At 37.5% G+C, this 27,957-nt stretch overlaps 5 protein-coding genes across 7 annotated transcripts; 3 read left to right on the top strand and 2 right to left on the bottom strand.

Annotated features, from left to right (window-relative positions):
- Positions 1-650: 650 nt before the first annotated feature.
- Positions 651-6,626, top strand: LOC126594112 (intermediate cleaving peptidase 55, mitochondrial). 2 transcript variants are annotated; one of them, XM_050260326.1, is made up of 14 exons: positions 651-845; positions 1,214-1,288; positions 1,375-1,638; positions 2,075-2,167; positions 2,705-2,860; positions 3,117-3,220; positions 3,420-3,486; positions 3,617-3,724; positions 4,125-4,217; positions 4,338-4,428; positions 4,697-4,767; positions 5,018-5,073; positions 5,438-5,498; positions 6,204-6,626. In XM_050260326.1, exons 1-14 carry the CDS (start codon positions 798-800, stop codon positions 6,315-6,317), a joined length of 1,401 nt encoding a protein of 466 aa, XP_050116283.1. In that variant the 5' UTR covers positions 651-797; the 3' UTR covers positions 6,318-6,626. The 2 variants fall into 2 exon arrangements, with proteins under 2 accessions (XP_050116283.1, XP_050116282.1); XM_050260325.1 differs by having other exon boundaries at positions 652-845; positions 2,654-2,860.
- Positions 6,627-9,748: 3,122 nt separating this feature from the next.
- Positions 9,749-10,535, top strand: LOC126594128 (uncharacterized). The gene has a single exon (XM_050260345.1). The coding sequence runs from the start codon at positions 9,863-9,865 to the stop codon at positions 10,361-10,363; it is 501 nt and encodes a 166-aa protein (XP_050116302.1). The 5' UTR covers positions 9,749-9,862; the 3' UTR covers positions 10,364-10,535.
- A 2,125-nt stretch (positions 10,536-12,660) lies between these two features.
- On the bottom strand, positions 12,661-15,856 carry LOC126594126 (protein AGENET DOMAIN (AGD)-CONTAINING P1-like). Its single transcript, XM_050260343.1, has 3 exons — positions 15,669-15,856; positions 14,428-14,853; positions 12,661-13,054 (listed from the first exon to the last, which is right to left on the bottom strand). The coding sequence occupies exons 1-3, from the start codon at positions 15,762-15,764 to the stop codon at positions 13,034-13,036; spliced, it is 543 nt and encodes a 180-aa protein (XP_050116300.1). The 5' UTR covers positions 15,765-15,856; the 3' UTR covers positions 12,661-13,033.
- Positions 15,857-19,476: 3,620 nt separating this feature from the next.
- Positions 19,477-23,490, top strand: LOC126594110 (protein RTF1 homolog). 2 transcript variants are annotated; one of them, XM_050260323.1, is made up of 3 exons: positions 19,477-19,593; positions 19,724-19,757; positions 21,257-23,490. In XM_050260323.1, exon 3 carries the CDS (start codon positions 21,304-21,306, stop codon positions 23,233-23,235), a length of 1,932 nt encoding a protein of 643 aa, XP_050116280.1. In that variant the 5' UTR covers positions 19,477-19,593; positions 19,724-19,757; positions 21,257-21,303; the 3' UTR covers positions 23,236-23,490. The 2 variants fall into 2 exon arrangements, with proteins under 2 accessions (XP_050116280.1, XP_050116279.1); XM_050260322.1 differs by lacking the exon at positions 19,477-19,593 and having other exon boundaries at positions 19,601-19,757.
- Positions 23,491-23,771: 281 nt separating this feature from the next.
- On the bottom strand, positions 23,772-27,569 carry LOC126594108 (alkaline/neutral invertase A, mitochondrial-like). Its single transcript, XM_050260320.1, has 6 exons — positions 26,430-27,569; positions 25,917-26,076; positions 25,539-25,750; positions 24,719-25,212; positions 24,568-24,616; positions 23,772-24,382 (listed from the first exon to the last, which is right to left on the bottom strand). Exons 1-6 carry the CDS (start codon positions 27,216-27,218, stop codon positions 24,056-24,058), a joined length of 2,031 nt encoding a protein of 676 aa, XP_050116277.1. The 5' UTR covers positions 27,219-27,569; the 3' UTR covers positions 23,772-24,055.
- Between the last annotated feature and the right edge of the window lie 388 nt (positions 27,570-27,957).

Here is a 27,957-nt window from a genome sequence, read left to right as displayed (position 1 = left end):
TACTTTGGGCAATTAAGATAAGATTATGGTTTATCTTTTTATATTAAACAAAAACAAAGCATCCTGTCTCTCTCTCTGATTGCATATCTTGTTGTCCCTACTTATATCCCAAAGTCAATCCTTCTAGTAAGTTTCATTATTTTTTATATTTAATTTCCCCTTTCACCTTGAATATTTTATTGCCAACTGTTACGTCACACCGAAAATATCGTAAGAATAATTTTTCTTTTAAATATAAAAAACGCAAGTATGAGTCAAAAACTCAAAGACAAAAAAGATACAGTAAGACATAAGAAAATTTAAAAAACGATATGAAATTGAAGTTAACATAAAACTAGATGCAAAATCAAGCGTAATGGCTTTCTAGAATCTATTAACCTCGGAAGAGCAGTGATTTCGATTTTCTACTCTCTCTTTTCCCCACATGTTTATATTTATTTTTTCATTTAATTTATTAAATTACAGGAATAAAAAAAAAAATAACAGACTAAAACAAAAGGAGAGTACAGACAAAAAAAAATTGTGCCCGAAAACCTTGTTCAAAAGGCCCAAATGGTCCATTGAACAAATAAGGCCCAAATGGTAGGAAAGATGAAGCTCCAAAATGCAGGGGTATTTTGGTCATTTAAGCATCTTCCCTTAAACCCCCAAACTTCTCTGAAAATCTTAAACCCTAATACGGAGGAATTCTGAATTCTGAAGCACGAGGATTTTTGCATCTTCAATCCAAACAAACAAAATACTCCACCTTTTGATTTTTGTGGGGTTTAAGGTTTGACAAAAGAAAAAAAAAAAGAATGAGGATTGTTTTAGGAAGACTTCTGCAGAGGATGCCACTGAAACAGGTACTTTACCTTCCACTTTCAATACAATCAAACACTTCTGTTTTGTATTTAATTTGTATTTTAATTTTTTTATTTGATTTTTCAAGCTGAATTATCAAATGGGTACTTCTCAAATTGTCAATTTGAATCCAAATCATCCAATTTTTGTTCAGTTGAAGATTATGAAATGGTGATTCGAAGGCCTAAATTTTATTGAATTTTGATGATAAAAATGGGTTCTTTAACTTAATTCATATGGTTCTGCTGTTTTTTTTTGGTTTTCGTAATCTTTTGTATCGAAATTTCCATGTGGGTGTTGCTCAAATGATCGTTTGAATTAATAAAAGTGAAGTAATGCTGCATTTGTGTTTTATGATTCGGGTTTACAGGCGATTGGACGCCGCGCATATTCAACGAAGAAAATTGTTGATGTTGGACAGCCAACTGCTGCATCTCATCCACAGGTACTGCTGATTCTTCACGCCTGTTCATCGTAGCATTCATTGTTCGATATACATTATTTGGTTATAAATGTTGTATGGAATTACAGTTGTTGGTGGAAGGAGAGATTACACCTGGGATAACTTCGGAGGAATACGAATTGAGAAGAAAAAAGTTGTTGGATGTGCTCCCGGAGAAGGGTTTGGCCATTTTTGCAGCTGCCCCTGTAAAGATGATGACTGATGTCGTGCCTTATACCTATCGTCAAGATGCTGATTATTTGTATATTACTGGCTGCCAACAGCCCGGTGGAGTGGCAGTTTTGGGTCGTGAATGCGGTTTTTGCATGTTCATGCCAGAAGCAACGACTCATGTATGCCCAGCCTTTGATAATATTTAACACTATGTTCTATCTTACATGGTTTCAATTGTGGTGGCTTCACATTTCTGTTATTATCGTCATATAGAGTAGCGGTTCCAGACACTTATAAGAAAAAGACTTGAAATTTGATATGCTTACGAAAAAAGTAGCAACTTGAGACATGTTGTTAGAATAATAATCACACATCAATTAGTATCTTTATTTTAGTTTTGGTGTTCAAGGAAGAATTTTTAATTTGAAATGTTATTCTGAAAAATGCATGTATGATGTTGCTACTGTTCTTGTAGAGTGGCTGAGAAAGTTGTCATTTGGCAAGGCTGCAATTTGCGTATATAGTTTGGTAGTTGCTGCTACCTATTTTACAATGATTAAGCTATAGATAAATTCAATAAACAATTTATTTTTTTTTGGGTTTTTCTTTGGTTAGGACGTTATTTGGCAAGGGGAAGTTGCGGGAGTTCGTGCAGCACTGGAAGTATTCAAGGCTGATAAAGCATACCCAATGAACAGATTACGGCAGGTGAGTTGAATACTCTGACAATTTGAAAATTGAAGAAATACTCCAATTAATAACAAAGAATTTGAGTGCAGCCGAATAACTTATTGAAAATATACTTGTATTCATTTCTGTAACAGTCAGGATTAACCATACCCCTTTTGTAATATTTCTTAAAATCAACTACATAGAGATTTCATATAATCAGTATTGTTATAATGAAAATAGTGCCACTGATAAAAATGAATATAACATTGTCGTAGCTGTACTAAAATGTTAACTTGTTTAACCAGAACAACTCCATCCTGAATTAATTTTTAAAATTTGAACTTCTAATTGCTGGGCATTTGTGGGATGACAAGTATTTATGCCCTTAAACTGTCCTCCAACCTTGTTATGCGTGAAAACAATCTTATTTTTTTCAAAAGTGGTGGTGTAACAGGCACTGGACTTCCTTTCTTAGGCATGCTATCATTATATATACATTGCGTTTTCTTTTACTGACTGCAGATCCTGCCAGATATTATGAAGGGATCGTCCGAAATGTTCCACAATGTGCAGATGGCTGTACCAACATATATGGAATTGGATCCATTTCAGAAAGCAGCTTACTCTGGAAAAGTGAAAGATTCTTCGGTTTTCACCCATGAGTTACGGTTAATAAAGTCACCGGCAGAGCTTAAGTTAATGAGAGAGTCAGCATCAATTGCTTGCCAAGTACTTCCAAATCTATTGTATTGCTATTCATTTCATGAGCCCATATCTCCTACAGTATCATAAATCATTGCACGATCCTGTATCTATGAACTCAGTTGGGGTATTACAGTTGGAGTTTAAAAGTTCTACTTGTAACTCATGTCGTAGCTTTTGAACAAGTTCACAATTGTTCGATATCTGTGAATAAGGTTAAAATTTAATGTCCATTGGCTTATTCCCTGACTTATATTTACCGATATATATTGGTCTTGGACAGGCTCTACTGCAGACAATGTTTCACTCAAAGACACACCCTTATGAGGGTAGGCTAGCAGCTAAGATTGAATATGAATGCAAAATGAGGGGTGCCCAGAGAATGGCGTAAGCTTTTTCCCTTTCTGGATGATCGGACATGAAAAATGTAATTTATTGATTATATCCACTTTTTACACTTGAAAATGTGTGGGGGAATGACAAAAGATTGAAATCGAAATTTAGATTTTGATGCTATTGTTTGATAGATGTTCTTCAGTGTCCTTCAAATATCGTAAGGATTTATGATTTCTTTCTCTGTTACCAGATTCAATCCTGTGGTTGGTGGCGGGCCCAATGCTAGTGTAATACATTATGCTCGGAATGATCAGAAAGTGAGCTAAATATCGAATCTACTATCTACTTTTTGTGGTCACAATATATAACGTTAAGAGCAGAAATATTATTTATTTTGTGTAGACCATAACCATTTATTCATACAAAGGTGTATACAATCTTTTGCAGATAAAAGATGGGGAACTTGTCTTGATGGATGTTGGTTGCGAGCTTCATGGTTATGTCAGTGATCTTACTCGCACCTGGCCACCCTATGGCAGCTTCTCTTCAGCTCAGGTAATGGTGGCTAAATGCTTCTAGCTTGTCCAGGACATTGTGGAACATCTGTTAATGCTGTTACAAAGTTTGTTTCACTTAAACAGTCACATGTCTTATATTTTATTGTTTGCCATCATTTTTGTCCATCTCTTTAGAACAGAGATATGCTATAGATCAAACAGTTGCTGGTATAGAAGATCTAATATTGTTTATATCCATCTCCTTGAACACAACATCAAACTATTTTTCCACCGATGTCTTATGAGTAGGAGCCAAAACTTGGCCACAGCTTTCAGTTTATCTTCTTAGATTGTATTTGAACTCTTCAACTTTATCTTATTTTTTAGTTCTGTTATTGCATTGTAGCATATTATTGATTAATGAAGCTTATCCATGAAAGGTTCGGTCTATATTTCAGGAAGAGCTCTATGATCTTATTCTGCAAACAAACAAGACATGTGTGGAGCTTTGCAAACCTGGTGCTAGCATTCGAGAAATACACAACTTTTCAGTATGTTCCTTTGAGTGAAGCTGTTCTTTGTCTGTTTATTTCACCTGAAATATCTATTTATTGCACCCTCACATAATCAACAAGACCCTTATCTTGCTGCAATCACTCTCTCATGTGTAGGTTGAAATGCTTCAAAAAGGACTCAAGGAGATTGGAATTCTGAAAGATTCTAGAATCAGTTCCTACCATCAGCTGAATCCAACTTCCATAGGTTTCTCCTTTCATTGCTAAATAGAAATTTCAGTTTGTTGTTTTGCTATAGGGCATGAATGAAGATACGTTCTTCATTTGTCTAACTCTGAATTGGCTAGTCAAGATGTTACGTACAACCAACTTGGTATATAACATTATTTTAGATCCTAAGTTCCGAACAAAGATATTTCAAGTAATTTAAGTTGTCAAGGTTTAAGGTGGTCAATCATGATGATATGTGCCACCAAAACATTTTTTGATGATAAATTTTCTCTTCTGTTGTCCAGGCCACTATCTAGGAATGGATGTCCATGATTGTTCTACGGTTGGTTATGACCGTCCGTTGAAGCCAGGCGTTGTAAGTTCTCTCCCTTATTTAAGAACAAGAACTTCTCTTCCTTCTTAGTTTCTCAAATTGTTTGTGTGATGGTATTGTATTTACTACTGTAATCTCGTGTGCATGTGCATGCAAAAATTGAGGTTAAGAGTGCCTTTCTCCAATTGTATGCACAAAAGCTGCGGCTAAATATTTGCAAATTGAATGAGTCATTCATTGTAAACATAAATTTTTGTTTTCTATTTTTGACCAAATTGTTTTGTTTTTGCAGGTCATAACAATTGAACCAGGAATCTACATCCCATTGTCTTCTAACTGTCCTGAGTGGTATTTTTGGGCATACTTTTGTCGACAAAACAATTGCTTTTTCCAACTTTTAAATGCTAAAAATCAGATTCCTTACAAGTTAGGCCCATGAGTTCCACTTATACACAATGAACAAGCAGTTGATCTCAAAGAGGTTCAATTGACCAGTCCATCCCAGAAAAAGTTGTTAATCGGACAAGCTCAGTGCGCAAAAATCATACATTTGTTTAACTTTTCTGCTCTACTGCTCTGCAGTGGTGAATTGGAATGTGAAGCTTTTCACTCACGTCATACATGGGGAATTTATCATGTTACCATGTCTTCCAACCTTCATGCTTTAAATGTTATCATACACAAATTGATTTATTGTAGATATATGATGCAGGTACCGAGGCATCGGGATAAGGATTGAGGATGAGGTCCTCATTACAGACACGGGTTATGAGGTATAACTTTTAATAGGTTCCGATGCACTATATGGTCATTCTGAGGCTTACATGATCTAAAATTCATGCTAGTGTTATCCTTAATGTTTGCAGCTTTGAATTTCACCATGACTGAACTCAAATTGTTTGCATGAACCATATTTCATCTTTATGCAGTAGGGTCTTGGTATTCAATATGGCATTGATTTTTTTTCCTTATTTGGTTTGATTCTAGTAAGCTGATCTTTGTCGTTCGATTAAGAAGAGAAATTGGTAACTGCATTAATTTTTAACTTGTTATGATTTCTATTTAATGTTAATAATCTGGGTAATATCGGATCCCCTAGTCTCGTTTGATTGTCCTATTTTCTTGATTTTCTGTTTTATTAATGCCTCTTTGAGTAGCCATATGAATTGGATTATGATTTCGTAGAGGGATTAGTTAGGAGGTATATATTATAACCATTGTCTATGACCGAGGCCTTTCTGAGAGGATTCTGTCTCTTTGCCATAGTTGTCTTCCAAGTAGCTGCAGACATTCTCTATCTTCGATCTTTTTGTACTTGCTAGAGAAATAGGAGGGTGGATTATCATATTCCTAGCCCTTCCCCGTGTTTATCCTCCGGTTTGTTCGAGGTTAACAATGCAGTAATTATTGATTGGCGATCCGATTCACTTCGAGCACATGTAAATCCATAACAAGTACGACATTTTTGTGCATGGCAGGTTCTGACTGGATCAATGCCGAAAGAAGTTAAACATATTGAATCCTTGCTAAACAACTTTCCCCATGGAAGTGTAATGGAGAACCACATTGCCGAGGGAGCTTCATCCAGTTGATGTTCCCTTGTAAATCAAACAAAGCCAATACAGACGGGAGGAATTCACTCGTAAGGCGCTTTCCGAGACATTCATCTCGTTTCAAATGCAAGGAGCTTATAACTTAATTGTTGTGTATCGAAACTTTTAATCTACATATGTTTCCGTTTCGTTCTGTTACTATCATTTCTGTATGTCATTGCCAAGAATGGTATAAACATTGGCTGATTCAACGTACGGCGTATGTTATTATGTCCATACTTCATTCGTAGACGGCGTTGTAGATCGTATTGTATCCATTTAGTCTACAAAACAAGTTTTGCTTCCAAACTGCTAATGATGACAGTTGCTCCTCTCCGTAATAACTTTGACGTGCGCTCGTATTTTTGCTGATGACAAAGTGATATTCTAAACTACTCTAATTTATTGAAGAGCAAAGAATTCAAACTTGTGTGTAAGATGACGAACGTATTGCCCTAACCAACTCGCGTAATTTACATTTGCTTGAACCAATAATGCTACCAGCTATATATTGTCTCTGTTGGAATTCAATGCATAAATCTTTATGGCACATGCCAAACCTAATCCCAAATCTTTATGTCCCACTCGTTTTTAATAAAAGTTGCTTGGAGGAGTTGACCAACTGAAAAGTCCATTGATTCAAGGCAATTGTCCAATTCATTCAATGTGCATTTAAATGCTTGAGTACTACAGTCAACTATAATATAGTTTGGGCTTTAGACTTTTAGACTTTTATGCTTGTGCATTGAGTACGACTTTTAAACTTTTATGCTCCATTGATGGTTGCACTAGGTGTTTTTCAGATAGGGATATTTAAATTTAATTTAAATTATGAAACAATGATTTTAAAGTAAGAGTAAGGTTGTGGACGATAAACACTTTTTTCTCTCATGATTCTTGTAAAATGGGAAGCTTTATTGGCTTTGGTTCGCCCTTTACAAGGCATAGGTAGAGAGGAAAGGGATAAAACTTGAGTACAAGTGAATATGCCGTCTGTTACTCTAGCTAATTTGGTACGCTCAAATTTACTAGTAATTCTTATTATTTACTGGAAAGTTAGTGCAATTTAGACGATGAGGGCTAATTTATGTTGTGAGACCATGATTATACGCAATCAGTCCATATTAAAAAATTTCTTCTCCATTGTCCTCATTTCTAGTCCCTTCGAGTGAGAGATTTTTCAGTGTGCTTAGAATACGGAGTGGTATGCTACTTGTTATTATAAAATTGGAGATTTTTTTTTTTTTTTAAATGTATCTCCAATTGTATAATTACATATGTTGTTCCACCCCTTGTTATAGGGACATTAAAAAATCTCTCACTTCGGGGACATCCGATAAAATTATCCTTATTTCTAAAAAATATTTATAAAATATTTATAAAATATTAAATTTAAAGTATAAATGTTTTGACAATAAAAAAAATGAAAAACGTTATCTTTACCAAACTTTCCGTGAATGATGATAACATTTTCTTGATGTGATTTTTAACTCATGCACTTCACAACAGCAGGTTCATGTATCCAACATGATTGAATTATAAAATAATAACCAACTAGTAAAATGCATTTTTTCCGGTTCGAGATTGTGGCTATACTATAGCGGTAGTAGTGACTAGTGGGAGTAGCCAATCTTCCTCTAAACTTTTAAAAACTCAGTAGAGTACATTTTCTATTTTTGTCTATTGACTTCCTTGGACCCGACTTTTCTATCCAAAGAAAATCAATCGCAAAAAATTAACAAGTGGATATGAGAGGTAAAAATAAGTGTGTGAATAACACCCTCCGTAGTATATTACACAATATCATTTACATTTCTCTTATAGTCAAGCTAGAAACAAGATTTGTTTGTTCGTTTGTTTTTTTCTCGAACAACTATTAGCTTTGAGGTTTGAACTAACTCCCGTCAAAATAGCAAAAATGTGTGCTTCAAACAAAATGTAACGCGAAACAAATTCGAAATTACAAAGTATGCCAAAACTTCCAAAAATAAAATCTTACAAATTAAGAAAACTTAACTCATATCAATGGAACATCCTAGGCTGTGATTTAACTTAAAGGAAGAAACCGTGTAGGCTAAGAAAATGTATAGAGATGGGGCATTGACCATTTTGCGTAAACCAAGTTTACAAGTTTCTCCAAAGTTTTGTTTAAGTAATAATTTTACAAAATGTGGAATTTGCAGACCTTTTCCTCATGGAATAGACTGTAAACTTCACTTTCTAAGTTGCCTCATTTTTGGATCGTCACCAACTAATTCTTAGTCCAGTGTCAAACGTGAGCATAACCAGATTGATTATAGCTAATGTGTTTTACCTCTCTGAATCTAAATTTGAATTTCCTGCTCAACAAAAAATTAATTTAAGAAAATTTATATCCCAATATTGAAAAAAATTCGTAAGTTCAAATTCCTTAAGATTGTAACTTCATTTTCTAAATGCCTATGTTTTTAATTTTTTATATTGAAAAATAATTGATATATGAGATGTGCTATGCATGCAAACTATTACATTTCTTCCCTCAATTTTTGTTGTATATAATAATCCCTAGCTCTTTACATGTCAAGTGAGGAATTGGTTAGTTGGGAGGTAGCAGCAAAATTGAAGTAGAAGGAGGTGGGGGTGAGGGGCGGTGAGTTAAGGGGAATATAGGTGAGGTGGTGTAGGTTATCGTTCCCCATCCACAACGCACGTGGAGATTTGTTAGTAATTTCGCCGTAGCTCCACCGAACCGTACCGTAAACGTGTGCATCATGAGGTCCTCAATGGCCCTAACTTTCACCCAAATTACAGGCTGCCCATGTTTATTGAATTAAGTTGGGTTTGTCTTAATTCAACTCAATCATCTTTTGGTTTGGTGATAATTGTCTCTGGGAGTCGACATTTTTTTGAGAGCCACCTTTCTTTTCTAGAAATGTCAAGACATTATGAATTGGACTGATACCTGATTGTTCAGATGTGAGATATACATTTTCTCCGTGATTTGATATTTGGTTGTTCATGTACGTGATAATAGGATTTAATGTGAGGCCCACTTATTTTGTGATTGCAAGATTCATCAATAATCAAAATGGTACTCAATCGTGACATACACATCTGAAGTAAGTAAACAAATTATAGTTGTTAGTTTGATACTTAATTGACATGATTACCCCGTTATAGTATACATGAACATTTACCAAAATATTTGTAAATAATTAACATAAAAAATTCAGTCATTTCAGTTTGCCCTTGTCATTATCGTATGATTCACCAGCAATTGAACGCAGAACAAATGTGTGGACTACTGATCTGCAATTTGCCCCAACAACAAAATGGCACATCTTGCAAATATTGAAGACATACAGGGGCGAAAGTCCAATGGTATTTTGGTAATTTAAACCCCCTTCAAGGGCAAAGTATCTACTCTACAACTACATAAACCCCATCACTTCCCTCCTCAACATCCCCACCCACACATTTTCCACTTCCCAGAAAACCCAAAAAAACCCAACAAAAAAAAAAAAAAAACCTCCAGAAATTGAAAAGAAGCAGATCAAAAAACCAAAATGTCTTCTCTCATCACAGCAGAGATCAAGTCCAAGGCAGACGAGCTCTACCATGGAGATGAAATCTGCCAACAGAAATCAAAGGAGCTTCTCTCAGAAATCTGCCTCCCCAATGGCCTTCTGCCCCTCAAAGACATCGAGGAGTGCGGGATCGTGAGAGAAACCGGCTTTGTGTGGCTCAAGCAAAAGAAGAGCTGCACCCACAAGTTTGAGAAGATTGGGAAGTTGGTCAGTTATGCCCCTGAGGTCACGGCCGTTGTTGAGAAGGGCAAGATCAAGAAGCTGACAGGGGTGAAGACCAAGGAGCTTTTGATTTGGGTGCAGCTGAGTGACATTTACACTGATGACCCTCCAACTGGGAAGATCACCTTCAAGACCCCTTCTGGTTTGTTTAGGACTTTTCCTGTAAGTGCTTTTGAGGTTGAGGACAGTGCTTGTGGGAAGGACGGGAAGGAGAAGAAGGAGGTGAAGGAGGAGGCCAAGGGAGTTGTGGAGGTTTGAGGGATGAGGCGGAAGATTATGGGTGCAAGAATTTGTAGCTGAATGGGAAGGCTTTTGGGTCTTTGGGATTTGTAGGGTTTCTTGCATTTTTTGTTGTGGTTATGTTGTTCTTGTTTGCATGAAAGTCCTTTTACTAGTAATGAAATAAAATTTAGTGTTTTTCTATGAACAATTTCTTTGTTTTATTTAGTTTGATCACATGAAGTATTAGTGTTTTAATACGATATTTTAAATTGTTCTAATTTATTTAAATTTTACTTGCAATTTAGGTGATGTACTGTTTTAATCAACTGACCTTACAACAACGCATGCTCTTTTGATTACAACAACGCATGCTCTTTTGATCAACTCATCTCACGACGCCCTGTTTTGAATTTGGTCAACCGACCTCACTGCTTTGATTAACTGATCAACCGACGCCTTGCGAGTTGCGACGCACTCTCTTTCATCAATTGACCTCACCACGCACAAAGATAACGGTGTTTTTGTCAATTGACCTCTCCAGTTATTGGTTCTATTTCTTTCCTTTTTATTATTGGTATTTATGAAAGAAATCTTGAAAATAAACGCCTATTGCTTCAACTTTATGGCTAAGGGCTGGTTTGGTATTGCTGTGCTTTGAAAAAAAGCTGCTATGAGAATAAACGGCTGTGCTGTGAGAATAAGCGGCTGTGAAATAAAGCCAGTAGAGTGTTTGGTAAACTTTTTTGTGAAAGTGCTTTTGGAAAAAAAAGCAGGATGATAGTGTGTCTTTTCATTAAAGAAGCACTGTAGCTCTGTGTGCTTTGAAAAAACTGGCTTTTTTTCAAAGCAGCAAATAGCAGCTTCAGCTTTTCCTTTGATTTTCAGCTTATTCTCACAGCAGCTTCCAAAATAAGCCCTTTTTTTTCAGTTTACCAAACACAAAAATGACCCTCGGCTTTTTTTCACAGTGGCTTTTTTTAAAATCACCTCAATTCCAAACGAGGCCTAAGTCACTTTTAAGGTAGAGAAATAATTTCCGTACTTTTTTTTTTCTTTTCCGAATAATGTTATTCATATCATGTTTTTGTACCACATTTTCATGGGTGACATTTGATGTGGACAGCCACATCATTTGAATTAATCAGATTTTTAAATTTAGTTTATTATTTAATAAATTAATAATTAAGAAAAACTAGTTAATTAAATTATGATTGTAGTATACGAGGAGTCTTGCTCTTTCATTTCCTTGGGTTTTGCAAATTTTTCAAATGATGTGGTCATCCACATCAGATGCCACCTAAGATGGTATACAAATGTGATATAAAAACAATGTATGAATACTATTACTCTTTTTTCCATGCCTATCTCTATTTATTCCATGCCCAACAACCTGCTCCTTTATAATCAAGCACAAGTATACATCTTTTATTAAGTCTTTTGCTAATTAATTAAAGGGGTTGGGTGGACATGTGAATTGAAGATCTACATATGCTCCGGTTAAAAGATGCAAATATGAGACGGAGGTCAAGTTAAAAAGGGTAGAAGAAAACCTAAGAAGACTTGGAAAGAGACTTTAAGGAAAGATATGAGAACTTGGAGTTAACGGGATACTTTATCCAAAATAGAGTGCTATAGTGTTTTAAGATGCATATAACTGACCTTACTTAGTGAGAGAAGATTTTGTTGTTGTTTTGCAAATTAGTTAGCATAAATACCTTGCGACCTTCAATCAAAAGTTTAAGTTAACAACCACTAAAGTGAAAACTTTCCTAAGTAGAGACTGCTTGCAAAAAGACTGCGAGGACTAATTCTGTTGACTTAACCACTTTACCTTTTGCGAAAAAATAAAATAAAAAATAAAAAACCACTTTACCTTTAACCAGTTACCCATTCAATGCCTGGTAACAAATTGCAGTTCAATAAATTCGTAGGCAGACATGCATGTAACCACAATAAAGGAAAGTTCCAACCGACTGCCAATGCTTGGTGGTTCAAGTGGTAATGAGCTTGTTCCTCTTAAGCAAGAGCTTGAGTTTGAGCCTTATGAATGGAGAACCCAGCATTGCCCTCCGAATGGGGTCCGACTCGGCTCGAGGGATTAGTCATCGCCTACGTGCGGGGATACCAGGATTCATCCAAAAAAATGTTCCAACCGACTCTACACTTGCCACAAAAGTTAAAGACAAGGACGCAACAAGTCGTGGATTGTCTTGGTGGATAACGCATTCGGATAAGTCATTCCTCTTCCACCTATTGCATCCCAGTTTCAAACTCTCCCCGCTCCTCTTAGTGCAACTTATAGTAGTAATACTGCTTGTAATAAAAACAACAAGGAGGCAACACCAAGCCGTTCTCATATGCAAAAAACAAAGCTAGAACAACTGATCCGGTAAACGGAAAATACATTCTGCCAAATTCCGATAGCCGGTAAAAATATTTTACAGTTCCGACTATGGTTTCACAAGTTCAAGGTCGATTGATTAGAGTAAGTTCAAGGTTGCTTGATTAGAAGGTCTAAGATTAACTTTTTTGAGGCAAAATGATCACTAGATATTACAAATGTTAAGGCATAAGACAGGAAACCTAACCTCCACTACCATATATAACAAGTCCAGGTCTTGAGATGGAATGCAATCAACCACCAAGGAACCATTTAGTAGCTGATTCTCCAACTGGTCTCGGGAAATCTTTCGTTTTCACCCCTAATCAGTGATTAGTCTTTAAAGCCTGTCAAGAATACACAATCAGCCAACAATTACTCAAAGATCCAACGACAAATAGATATATTTGACCGTGCTCATAGTCAGCCATTACTATCATCAGCATTCGACGCTGAAACCGCACCCATGAAAGATGGAGTAGTTTTCGGGTGGCAGGTGGAGCTGCATCTCTTAAATATTGATATTTAGGTAAAGGGCTCCAAGTTTAGCAAAAAGGGGGATCAATATGATTTACATAATGGAAACAGGGCTGTGATGCATCACTTAGCTTGAAACATCGAATGATAGGGTAAGTTTGAACCAACTTTCATGCACGCTTATAGAAGTTAAGCTTTTAAATATCATGCATTTCCTTCTATTTTTCAGTAACAATACAGTTTCCTTGAAAAAAATGAGTAGTATAGGAGCAAAACTTTGAGACCTGGACCACAGTTTGTTTAGCTAAAAATGTAGTGTGATAACTGTGGACGTGTGCCTTCACTTTCTTATAATTTTCAGGTTGGTAAAAGTGTTTTGGAAGATGCTACAGAAGTAGAATTCAACCATTTTCCCAAATCTCTTACTGATTTACATGAGGGTGAGAAACGTACATACACCTGGGATGCCACGGCGGTAGTTTCCTAACCCAATCACGCACTGTCATGTGAGAGTCAAACCACATGGCAGTGCAATTAGCTCGTGATACCGCTAACGTGACATCTCTAGGTGCAGGAAATTCTACTCCACAAGAGAAGGGAGGATCCACATGGACTCTCCAATAAAGTGGATCTCATGTAAAACGGTTAGGAAAGAACTTGAGAAACTAATTAGATTCTAAAGCATATCCAAGTTTTATGATCTATATTACTATTTCCCCTACATATTGGGAAGTGGTAAAACTTCTGCTTAATACTTCAATGTCAAGAAACATTGCACATGGCATGGCCGGTTAAGTTGCACAAAAAAAGGATATGACACGACACAACACGAAGACACATAATATTTCTACAAACTAGGACACTCCACGTGGCATGTCGGACACATTTTTTTCTGTATCCTACTTGAGTTGTGTCCTTCTGCATGCCTGACACTTGACATGGCAGTATATTGGAGCGTCTGTGCAGCTCAGTTGCCAGGCCACTGAGGCCAGGATTCAGTTCTGCAGACAACCCATTAAACAACCAAACAACGTAAAACTCTGGTAACAATAAGGAGAAGATCTTCCATGGAATGGGGATGCTACTAAGGCAGTATCTCAAGCAATCACACATTGTCATGTAGGAAGGTTAAAACGGGTAGAAGTGCTGATTGGCTTCAGATGCCGCTAGAGTAGCATCCTCAATGTAAGTTTCTCTCGGCAATAAGAGTATTGGCTGAAACTAGATAGGGATAGATTCATACCCGAGAAGGCATAACCCATTTGCCACCAATCCAGTCCTGATGAAGCCTCAACTCAGATTGTTGAAATTCGATTTCTTCATAGGTGCTCCTGAAGTAGACTATGTACCTTGAGCCGCTAAGAACTTTCGAGATCACACCCACCCACCAGCCATCATTGTACAAAGCATCAACCTCTTGAAGCAAACTGAAATGCTCAAAAGCAGTTTCCGGCGGATTAGGTCGTATGTGCAGGGTATCAATCTCTTCTCTCAGAAATGCTGAATTATCTTCAGTCCTCAGGCTCTGGTACTCAATGAGGAACTTGTCATTCCCCACCGCTTCCACTATGGTTGCAGCAAACCAAGCACCAAGGAAACCATCTTCATCACTGCAAACCTCAACCAGCATTCCCTTGGTAAATTTCTCGTGAGTTACAATTGGCACTTTCTGCAATTCAAAAATCTTAACACGTCAATTGTGAACTAAACACAAATGAGATAGAAAACGGCCACCAGTAAAAAGAACGTCCCCCATAAAATCGACACTCTTTACAGCCAAAGGCTAGCAGACCAAAATTGGCATCGAAAATCCACCAAAGAACGAAACTTTTATCATTCTATTTACTCTTTCGACTCATAACCATCCAAATTGATGCACTGAAGCTTCAAATCTTAAAACCTCTAGACACCACTTGCCGTTTTATTAAGACGAAATGTTTTTAATGTAGCAAATAATCGAAACCTCAATTCTTCTTCTTTTTGACAAAGCAATACTTTAAACTAGTCTATTCTTAATCCACAGGAGGAAGATTCGAAATCGGGTGCATGGTGCTTGGGTGCTACACTGCTACTCAGTGATCACAATTCAAGAAATCCCTTGCAATCTTTTACCCACACATTACCACATTTGATCAAACTAGAGCTCAAGAACCCGAATCCCACTTATTTCTAGCTATATATACATACATTTTGCTTCAATTTTTCATCTTTTACTTTTTACAATTGATCAATGAAAACACTGAAAAATCATACACTCAAACTTCAAGATACAAATACAAAAAATAAAATTAAAAACTCCAGAACAATGAAAGAAGGAAACAAGAAATTTGAGTTGTAACTAAATTTCCAACAAATAAAAGGAAATTACATTATTTGGGCCATTTTCTTTCAACCCAAACAGATGATACCAGCATGCAGCATAGCCTAGAAAATAACTCCACAAAAGAAAAAAAAAAAAATCCAGAACTGAAAAGATTTTCTGACCTCTCCTCCATTTTCTTCCAGAGGAACCGCCCGTTTCTTGCCGGGGGATCGCGTGTCGAAATTCGGATCGGGTTTGTCTCTGCGTTTCCGAGGCATTCTTCTGGGGTCCTCTGGGTTGATGCTTAATTTCAAAGAGTAGGAAAATGGTCAGTGTCAAGCCTTTTCACTTTCAGCTTCCTATATCGTGCCAATTTTGCGATACGAGAGTCTATAAGTAGTGTTTCTGCCAGCTCATATATTGGTATATATTGACATAAAAATTCACGATAAATTGTGAAGTATTAGCGAATTTATAAAGAATTTTCGTTTTTAAGAAAATCTTGTTAGCATTTTTTCTTGGGATAATAACTTGTCTGACATATTGGCATCTCGTGTAAATAATGCGAGCATATGAAAACAAAATTAACATATATCTTTGTATTATTGATATGAAACACTACAAATATTCCAAATTTAGGATGTTACAAATCTATCACGTATTACCATTTCATAGCAGGTTATTTAAACTTTCTTACATAGGGAAATATGGCCTTAAGATCAATGCCTTTTTGGGTACAACCCTTAAACATGTACATGAAATGTGGGTGCGTGGAAAACGTATTGGAAGTTTTCGAGGGGACTGCAGAAAGGGGACTTTCTTCTTGGAATGCTCTTATTCTTGGGTTGGCGATGAATGGCTTGGTGGAGAAGCCACTTGAAACATTTTCAGAGATGATGAGATAACCTTTATGGGAGTTCTTGGAGCTTGTCGAAACATGGGGTCAGTAGATGAGGGGGTCGACATATTGATTCTATGGTCCAAGGACACGAAAGAACGCAAATGTTAAGCATTACGGATGCACGGTTGATCCTTTGGGACGTGCGGTATGCTCAAGGAGGCAGAGGAACTCATTGAGAGTATGCTTATGATACCGGATGTTGCTACTTGGGGTGCCTTACTAGGGGCCTGTAAGAAACACAGAGACCATGATCGGAGCGAGAGAGGATAGGAAGAAAGCTTATTGAGCTTGAGCCTGACCATGACGGGTTCCACGTATTGTTATCCGATATATGTGCTTCAAAAGGTAAATGGGATGATGTTCATGAGGTTAGGGGAATAATGATGCACCATGGGGTGGTAAAGACCCGGGTTGTAGCATGATCACTGTTCTAAAAAACACCCTAGGCGCTAGGCGCCTTGGAACCGAGGTGATTTTGTGCAAAACGGCTGGAAAAATCAGGGTGGCTCTAGGCGGGCTAGGCGGTGCTAGGTGGTTGGGTGGTTTTTTTTTTTTTTTTAAATTTGTTTAAAGTCTAAGTTCTAATTATACCTTGAAATTTTGTTAATTTTATAGAATAAGTGTGTTGTGTACCAACTTAAATTTTGGGATGCTAAAGATAAGTATCTTACATTACTAAATTTCCTTATTTTCCTCATATTTTCCATTTTATGTTATTTTAAATTGTGAACTTGTTGTACATGTGTCATCCTACAATACTCCTCATTATGGTTATATGACATATATGCTTAATGTGTTTTTAAATTTTGGACTTGTTGGATACTCTTTTTGCATTTTATCATTCTTTTATTATCTTATCCATGGATTTCATACAATTATAATTTTTTGTAAGTGTTAATATGTATTTGTTTACAAGATATACAATAAATTTACCTAAATCCGTCTAGCGTTTTTTAGAACCTTGAGCATGATTGAAACAGATGGTGTAGTTCATGAATTTCTAGCAGGAGATAAGAAACACCTTCGAATAAAAGAGATTGACGCTACTTTAGATGAAATAGCTAAGAGATTGAAGAAGGAAGGTTACGCAGCAGATACGGATGAGGTTTCCTCTGACATTGAAAGGAGAGAAGGAAACCGCTCTTTCCAGGCATAGTGAGAAACTCGCAATTGCCTTTGGGCTTATCGCTATCAGTCCACTCATCATCTATACGAATAATGAAGAATTTGCGAACGTGTAATGATTGTCACATGGCAGCTAAGTTGATATCAAAAGCTTTTGATCGTGATATATTGTGGTGAGGGATCGGCACCTCTTTCACCACTTTAAGCAGGGATCTTGCTCTTGCAACGATTTCTGATAGCAGATTGGCATTACAGACCGAAGTTGGTTAGAACATTTTTTTTCACCTTGTTAATGCTAGTTCAGTACTTTAGAACTTCTCCGTTTCTACCTAGAACTGGAAATACTACAACCAAGAGATGAAGAACAGCAGTCGTGCTGCCGCGCATGTGCTGTTGGACAAAAGGATCAATTGGGAGTTCGAGAAACACATCTAAATGAAATGATCCGAGTGTGTTTCTGAATCTGAAGACATGTAACGTTTATCAGCAAAACTTTGATATGATTTTACATGCAAGATGCTAGATATTGCAACGTCGAGCAACAATTAACTTAACAAAAGTTGTGAGCCAAGTCCTAAGAAACTCTTGCTGCAATGAGCTCGGGTGCTGTTTCGTAAGAAATTAGAATCTGACAGAGGCTCGCAATGGAGAAAACTTAATCGGGTGCAGTGAGATGACAATGCAATTCTTTAAATTAAATTGTTATTGTATAGTTGGTTTCTTTTTGTTTCAGATTTCTTGCTGCTAATGTTTGTTCTTCTTGGATAACATTGCAGGTTTGCCGGAGCTGTCAACAAAGAACTGGTGGTTCGTTTTTCCACTCGGTGAGATGGTGTCCTCGGGGAAGAAGGATTTTCGAGGATCATCTTTCGTTATGTTCATTGATTGTGATGATCGAAGCTTCGCTCATTTCTAGTGATTGTTCTGGACATGATGCTCCTTATACTGTTTTCATTCCACCTAATGAATTGGATATTTTATAGAAAGCTATCAACCTTTATGGAAAACAAATTCTTCCTTTTCTTCAATTCCGATTCCTTCTATCGGGGTTGATCTTGGTCCCGGTTTGAATGCCTCGGAAGCTTCACACCTCCATATCCATGAGCCCCGTATCCAAACATCATGGAAGTCCAGGAGGAGGAGAGTCAAGTGTAATGGAGGCTAACCCGTGGGTCGGAGGTGGCAGCTAGAAACCACCCCTCCTCCCACTTCTTCCTTTTATTATTTATTTTTCAATTGTTTTATTTTTTAAATATTAAGAAATATTTAGATTATGAAAGTCAGTTCATTAACAAATTAATATTGAGAAATTTTATTTAAACCATGTAACCTCTTTCTACATCCAATTTAAATTTTAAATATTTATTGTCTTTTTTACCCTATTGCATAATTACCATCAAGAGATATTAGTTCTTTAATTAAAAATAATATGGGTGTAGAGAATAAGTTAGGTGTAGAAAGAGATTAAATGTGTTCAAATAAAAATTCCCTTAATATTTTAGGAATGTTCACAGGCAAAAATTGAGTATAAACAGAAATTTTCTGAAAGTATGTTTGCTCATCGCTAAACTTTGATATATGCTCACTACATACCTAATTATTTGACATGTGTTGTTTCAACTAACTCTAATTAACTTTTACATTTTTAAATTTAAAAAAAAAACCAAAATTAAATGAAAAGATACCTGACAGATAATTAAATGTATAATAAATACACACTATTTATGATGATGAGTAAAAATACTCATTTTACTTGAGTCCAATTAGATAATGGGTTCCAAAGCACATGCCCATTAAATACTATTTGCTAGGAGGCCCAACATTCTAAATTTTTGTTTGTGAAAGTTAATTAATTACTACTTTAGGAGATCCAAACAGCCACTAATTTATTATTTATCATTAATTTATGTTGCAAGTTACACTGTTTTTTGGCCTTTTCAAAATTTGACAAATTTCCACTATTCCAACTCCAAGTTAGATATGAACCGGACCTCCTCCTGTTCCTATATATATACGCCAACAATCGTAAAGTGGTGCAACTTCGTACGTGTCGCCATGAGGAGAGTGCACACACAGAACAGGTACACAAAGCCATCACTTTCTCGCACTTTCCCGCACTTTCTCGGCTGCCAAACATGAAACAGCCGTGATGTGCCCTACTTAGTCCTCCCCATTTACTGTTGCTGAACCAAAATTTGTTTGGTTTTTCAGGAATTTTCTCTCTCAACCCCCTCTGATCATAAAGGTAATATCTTTTTCCTTCCCCACAATTTTATCAGCAAACCAAAACATGGGTTTTTGTGGGGTTTTGATTTTCTCTTCGGAGATATTAAGGTTGTTGTTTGGTTTCTGTTTCTCAACCCTTGTGCTTTGCTAGAATCAAAGGTTGTGGATTTTTAACCCAAGCATGCAATTCTCTTTTTATTGTTGTGGTTTGGTGAATAAATTATGTGATATCAATTTCTTGAGAAATTTGGAAAATTAAGATTTTTTCCAAAACAAGTTAAAGACTTTTAAGATGACTGAAAGCGCTTTTCGTGAAATTGATTTTTAGTTTCAAAAACATTTAAGTGTTTTTTTTGGAAGAATTTTGTGGAAAATGCTTATGCAAGATCCACTGAGATGATTGGTTTAAAAAACATTTTCACCAAAGCGTTTTCGTTTTAAAAGCACTTTCAAACGAGCCATTAACTTCTTTTTTCTTAAGATTTGGAATATATAGCAAGCACTTCAAGTGGTTAAAATTCTAAAAATCGAAATAAAGTTGGCTAAAAGTGTTGATCAAGTCCCAAAGTTCGCTACATTTTATAATTTCCCTAATTTCTTGTCCTAGAAAAGATTATCGTTTTTGCTTTTGTAATCTGTTGTTATATCAGTGCGATTATTACTGCTGTTTTTGTTGATGTTGTCTCTGTAATATTCGTAGGCAAACTGTGAAAACTGTTTGTGCTAGAAACTTAGGTGGCAATTTGATTAGCACGTTTGGAAACCTTGGCTTTAATTCGGCGATCGGTTTTGGAATTCCTGAAGAGAGTAAATTATGTGGAAAGTGAAATGATCTGGAAGTATAAACTAGTATCTGTTTGTCTTGTTAGTCACTTTCCTTATTGGTTGAATGTGGTAGGGTTCGTGGGACGATTTTGTTAATAATTTATGAGAGAAACGAGCATGTAGAATGTATTCGATATCTGCGTTTTGTTCTTTTTTTCTGAGAAAGTTTAGGTTAGTCTCATAAAGATTTTTGTTCTTATTAACCACGTAGTCAGATAACGGTTGCAACCTGCTTTCTATCTCTCTTTCTTATGGTGCGTGTGCACGTGTATACAGTGTGTGTATGAGTCTTCAATCAATGCTTAAACTGGTGAGATCTATCCTTGAAGTGCAAGTTATGGAATTGCTAAGATTTATTAAATTTTTTGTGTTTGTTTAACAGCATTGTTAACATCGTTTGTTAAATAAAAAAAATCAAGGATTCATAATATTTATACGCACGATCATCTTACTGAATATCTTTGTTCAGTGTGGTTTCAACTTCACTTGCATTGCTATCATATACTTCGAGAAAGATTCTGTGTGACACTCTAGTACTGTGATAAGATAGTTTTCCTATACGGGCATAGATTAGCATCATTAATTGTAACTTGAATACGATTATTATTTGGGCAGTTTAATTTCATGTTCTTATGTTATATGTGTGAAATATCTCCAAGTATATGCTAATCGTTTTTCTTGTGGCTGAACTAGTTGCTCTGTACATTACAACCAATTTAGGAGAGACTTAAACAACGGAGATGTCAGACTTGGAATTGGAAAGTGACCTCCTTGAGGCCGCAGGAAGAACTAGTTTGGCTGGGAAAAAGCGGGACCGGCTTCCATCTTCTAGAAAGCAACGTGGATGTTCATATTCTGATGATGGAAGTGACTCCAGAGGTGAAGACTCAGATGATGATCATGGAAGCAGGAAGCCCTCTCAAGTACCTCTGAAGAAGAGGTTTGAACCTACAGAAAGGGGCAGTGACGAAGAACGTGATTCTAGCTATGATGGTTCTGATCATGAGGGTGAAAATAGTGATGAATCTGATTTTGGCCCTGATCTATACAAGAATGATGCCGACAGGAAACGGCTTGCAGCAATGAGTGAACTTGAAAGAGAGATGATTTTGACAAATCGAGCAGAGAAGAAAGGCGGTAAGGACTTAATGGAGAAATTGAGATCAAGGAGAGGCAATGAAAAATCTACCCAATCAAGGAAAGAGGACCCTCTTCCATTTTCTTGCGGTGTACGCTCATCAGCTCGGGCTGCTGACAAGTCAGCGGCCATGGATGATGCATTGAATAAATTGCGAGCAAAACGTATGAAGCAACAAGACTCAAAGGATCGCCATAAGTTAAGGGACGCGTCAAAAGGAGGTGCGGGTAGCCAGGATATTTCACCAACCAAGCATCGCTCCATTCAAATTGAGACTGTGGACGGGTTACCTACTGAAGAGGAAGCATTGAATGCGGATGATGAATTCCTTGACAGCGATGAGGAAAGTTCAGAGCTACCGACATTTCAGGACATAAAGGATATTACCATACCAAGGTCAAAACTTGCAAAATGGGTTATGGAACCATTTTTTGAGGAGTTAATCGTGGGCTGCTTTGTTAGGGTTGGATTTGGCATATCATCAGAAGGTCCTGTCTACAGGCTTTGCATGGTTCAGAACGTGGTTGCCACAAATCCTGGCCGGGAGTACAAGCTAGAGGGTAAAGTCACACATAAATACTTGAATTGTGTTTGGGGCAGTGAAAGTTCTGCTTCCAAATGGCCAATGGCTAATGTCTCAGATTCTCCTCCGCAAGAGAAGGAGTTTGAACAGTGGCTTAAGGAAGTCAAGCGTGCTGGCCAAATGCCAAGCAAACAGGAGGTGGTAGAAAAGAAGGAGACCCTTCAGAAATCGAATACATTTGTTTACTCGGCAGCCACTGTGAAGCAAATGTTGCAGGAGAAAAAGGCCTCAGCAAGGCCAGTTAATGTTGCAGTTGAGAAGGAGCGATTGAGGAGGCAGTTGGATGTTGCAGAAAGTAAAGGCAACGAGGAGGAAGTTGAGAGGATCAAGACAAGGCTCCAGGAATTAGAAGCATCCAGGCAAACTCAGGGGAAAGATAGCAAGGCTATTAGGTTAGCTGAAATGAACAGGAAGAACAGGTTCGAGAATTTTATAAATGCTTCGGGGTTGAAACCAAGAAATATGAATCTGAAAGCGGGGGAGGCTGGTTATGATCCATTCTCGAGAAGATGGACTCGCTCAAGAAATTATTATGATGCAAGGCCTGGAGGAGGCGATGAAGCTGCTGAGGCAACAGATGGAACTACCGGTACAGGCAGCAACGGGGAAAAGGCAAATGTAACAGGAGAGCTTGGAATGCAAGCAACAGAGGCAGCATTGGAAGCAGCAGCCGGTGCAGGGAAGTTGGTTGATACAAGTGCTCCTGTGGACAAAGGGACAGAATCATATATGCTGCACAACTTCGAGCTGCCAATCTCGTTGGCTCCACTTCAGAAGTACGGTGGACCTCAGGGTGCTGCGATCGCGTATATGGAGAGAAGACAAAGGATCGAAGCAACAGTCGGGCGTCGAGTGCTGGATGACGGGAGGAGGCATGCTTCGACCTTGACCATTAAGGACTATATGAGACGACAGGAGATGCACCACGCTCACCCTGACCCTGATTCGTAAGCTCTGCTTGTTTAGACTGGGGGAAGTAGCTTCTGTGGGGTTAGACTTGTTACTGTTCTGGACAAAATTGTTGTATATATCTTCTTAGGGCTAGTGGTAATCTTAATTAGTTCACTCTTCATCCATTGCTTATTTACCCTAATTAGATAGTGCCATGAAAGAATGATAATTAGATTATCAAAGGATACCATTTTAGATCCGAATGTATTTTAACGATCCGAATCGTCTATCTTTTAGAGTATCATTCATAGATCATTCTTGCAAAAAATTAGACAAATCTAAAACCATTAAGACTTTCATTTGTAGTGGAAAAAATTGACGAATACGGTTTCAGATTTGATGATTTTGTATAGACATAATTTTTGATGAAAAAATTAAAAGATAGACGTTCAGATTGTTAAAACATATTACAAAAAAAGTGCAGTCGTAGTTCGATTTTAAAATGCGCCCCATAAAAAACGTGTCAAAAATTGTATAAAAAAAGTGCAGTTGCGGTTCGGTCTTAAAATGAAAAAAAATGCAGGTAGAAATATCAATAATCAGCAACAAAAGGTCTTCTTAAGATATACGATCGTGTAACTGTAATACAAGTACACATGTGGAAATTGTTATTGAGTTCATATTTCTTACTGTAAATGTGTTCCGATCATTTTAACTGATTAATCGGTCGACGAAACAAATAATGCAGGAAAAAAAAAACAACCATGATACATTTTGAATCGGAGTACTCTTCGCTATCCAACTTTTCCGTACCCTATCCTAAACGTGTTACTGTACAGTACGAAGGCCAAACTTGTTGCCCTTGAAAGAATAGGACTTGTTATACAAGAATCTGAGACTTAGCGGCACCTCTGGAGCATTTTTTCCGGCCACTCTTGCTAAGAGCACAAACACAGATCTCAAGAAGCTCGTAATCCTCGTCCCAGAATAGCAAGGCCGCCTTCTCTGGATTCTCCAGCAGCATTTTAGTTGCAAGGAACCCGGCAATGGTCCATGTTTGGTAAAGCCGCGATTGCTTTCCAATAAACTTCCCTGTTCTTGTATCATAGTACTCCGGCCAGCGGTCAGATCGAAGCCTCTTCTCAGCCAATGCAGCTGCTTTCTGAGCTAGTTCGATTCTGCCCATCTTGATGCATGCCAATGTGAACTGAAATAGGATAGAAAAAGCAATTGAGACGGAAAACCAAGATCAAAACACTCAACATAAACTGCAACAGCTTCCGGCCTAATAACAAAGGAGGCCGATGGTAGTATCATGACAAATAATTCCATAAAATGTCATAATTTCTTGAGCATACACAAAATATTTAGTGTTACTGAAGCAACGCTCACCTGCCACAGAAGCGTCGGCCAGGATCCACCATTATGATATGACCAAGGGCTGTAGGAGTCAAGACAAACATACTTCAGTGAGCAACTGATCATGAACAAGAAAGTTGCTAGAACACGACAACTAGCAAATATAAACGGGCGGCTAGCTCACGTATTCTTTGGGTCGCTGCCGGTGATTATACGCCATTCGTCAAACTCCAAGGCAGGGTATGATATCTTAAGTGGCATATGCCCCACAAGATCATCCCATTTGGCTTCAATAAAATTCAATACAGCATCATTTTGCTTCGGAGTACCCAATGAAGAAACAATGGACCAAAGATTTCCAAGAGTGAAAAACCTGAAGTCCATGTGGGCTGGTTGTAGATTGCCAATAAAATACCCGCCTTCTTCTGGAATCCAGTCCATTAACCATAGAGGAATTTGGTCAGGGTAGATATTGAACTTGTTGGTGGCCTCCGTAGAGTACTCTTCTGTCTTATACCGATATATCTCATTGATTTTTTTCATATCCACCCAGTAATATTCTCTGATGTGGAATGACAAAGCGCTGAGTCTGTTGTTGATCGCCCTTACCAAATTCTTGGATCCATCATTTACACCAAGCATCTCACGGGAGCATCGAAGAGCTGAGTAAAATAAGGTCTGAAAAATCATATTCAGCATAATGACATCATTAGCCAAACATGAGGTAACATAAACAAACTTTGATATGAAGCGTTAAAATTCATAATACAAGGATATAACAAGAATAAATACGACCATATAAAAACTGGTGTGTATCATACAAAAGGGCACGATCAGGACACAGCCGAATATTCTTAAAAAGTCTAGTTTCAACAATTTTCAGAATTCATGTTCAAGAAGGATACACTTACGGTAATAAAACAAAGAAAGTAGCCTCTTCGTAGATTACAGAAAGAAAATAAAGTGATGAATGCATCCTTATTCAAAGTAGCCTTGTAACTCACTTGGATCTCAAGGGGATGGCCATGGATACCCATCCGGCGGTCTATCATGCAGGAGCCATCGGTGACTAAAAGAGATGGAAACATATCAAAACCATCAGTTAAGCACAAGTTCAGAATCATTTTCAAGCCTGTTTGAACATCCACCCTCTCCTGTAATCCATAGTCACCGGTTATCTTTCCGTAAGCCCTCAATAGAATAATCCACCATAATCCTGACAGAGAAGTTACACAACCAACAAACCATTATCCATTAGATGCCATAACTTAGGAAGATCATTTAAAAAGAAAAGTTGCTTTTAAGAAAAGTTACGAAATGCCTATCAGCCTCCAATAACAACTGGATGACAACAACAGCAGACTGTGTTATAATCTACTTACCAGAATCTACGGGTGCAACACGTCCAATAGCTGATTCACCAAAATCTGGATCTAAAACTTCTTCAATCTTATTTCCATCGAGAGGTACAGTTCTAACTTTAAAACTTGCAGGCATCAATCCCTGTCCTGGGCTGTAGCAATCAACAGTTTTCTCCCAACTCTACAATAGAAGAAACATATAATCAGGAGTTCCAGAAGCCTACATTAGTTCAAGGTACATTACACAAAAACGCGGTCAACATGAAAATTTAGTCAAGCTTTGCCAAAACCAACGGAATGTTTGTTTTGGAAGAAAGAAAAAGGAATCATGCCAATTCTGGAACTCCAAAATCAGCAATGTTTAAATGGCCTAGAAAGGAAATTTTGATTATTTGAAAACTTGTTAATTGATAAACTATAGAAAATTTGAGGTTTCAAACTTTCCATTCATGATATCATGTATTCAAAAACGAAAAGGCGGAACAATTAATGCTCGAAAAGAAGGGAACCAAGATAAGTGGTGCACACCATTACCTGCAATTGCAATGTATGAAGAAGGAAGTTCCTCACAATCTCCCCTTCTCCCTTAAGCAAGAAAGCAAGTGCCGATGGAACAAAATCACGGATAAAGACCTGATCATAATTCAGCAGTTGCTTGTCACCAGGTTCATTTGCAGCCACAGTCCCCACGGGATTCCCACAATACGTCACAACCGAATCCCTCAATAGCCTCCATGCCTCCTTCTCAATATCCGAATACTCTCTCTCCGGACTCACAACCGTAGCTTCATTCAAACTTTCCGATTTCTTTTCATCACTAACTTCTATCCTCGATTCTTCCTCTCCCACAATGTTCTCATCCTTATAAATCCTCTCCACCAAAGGCTTCACATTTATACCACCCTGAACATATATCCTCTCGAAGTTGTTTTCATTCACACGGGTCTCAATCGATGTTGAAAGGTTCCGAAACCTGGATGCCAAACTAGCAATCACAGAAACACCTCTACTAGTTGTGCCAATGCCAGCACTATAAGACCTAGTTATAACCCCAGATCGGCCAAAACTCCAACTGGGAACCTGAGAGGCTTTCCGGGCATCATCGAAAACGCCTCCAGAGCTCGAAATACGAAAAGGGTTGGCGTGATATTGGCTGTTCTGCTCAAAATTGACACAAAAACAGGACGAATTTCCAGTCTTTGTCAAACCATGGAGCCATTTTGCAGGCCGTGGAAACCCAAAAAAGGCCGAGTTTCGACGTCTATTGAGGATTCTACAGGTGGGTTTCATTGTTGCGTGACAAAGAAGACTCAGGGAATTCATATCAAAGATTTTAAGCCGGATGAATGCTCAGCAAAATCAAATCTTCAAACGATACAAAACATAATATTGGAGCTATATCTATATGCACATACAGATATACAGCTAACCTGATCCTTTGAAGATTGAGATGCAGATTACGGGGTCGGGAGTTTCTTCCAACTTACAGAGAGAGAAGGCGTTCATCGGCGGAGGAAAGAGAGAGGTTGGAGCAGAAGAAAATGGTGTTTCTGGATTGCAGGTTGGTTCAGGAAAGTACACAGGGAAGATAGCTTTTTATGCATGAACGGTGGCGCCTTGGACACTACGGAAAAAAGGGCTCGCCCGGCAAAGAAAATTGGGAGATTTATTCTTAAACGGGTCTGTAATTACTTAAGCTCCCTAAAAGATATTTTCATAATTAATTTCAAAATAGTAAACAATTTATTAACGGCTCGTTTGAGATTATTTTCATAAGAAGCATTTTAAACTCATTTTCCAAAAAGAAATCGTAAATATTTTTAGCTCAAAAAGTGCTTTTAATCGTTTCAAAACAGTGGTAAATAAGTTCGTAAAAATAGAAAGCGTAGCAATGTAAAAATAGAATACAAAGAAATTGTGGATGTTGATACTTTCTCCAACAGTGTCAAAGAATCGCGGGCTTCTCCATGTTACACGGCAACTTTAATTAAGTTGGTGATGTAGGTGGCTATTTGAATGGATTCTATAGCTTTGGGGGAAGTCTTAGTTAAGATTTTTGTTC

This window comes from Malus sylvestris, chromosome 12 (genome assembly GCF_916048215.2).
Source record: "Malus sylvestris chromosome 12, drMalSylv7.2, whole genome shotgun sequence".
Taxonomy (NCBI): domain Eukaryota; kingdom Viridiplantae; phylum Streptophyta; class Magnoliopsida; order Rosales; family Rosaceae; genus Malus; species Malus sylvestris.
This window is presented reverse-complemented; position numbering and strand designations above follow the sequence as displayed.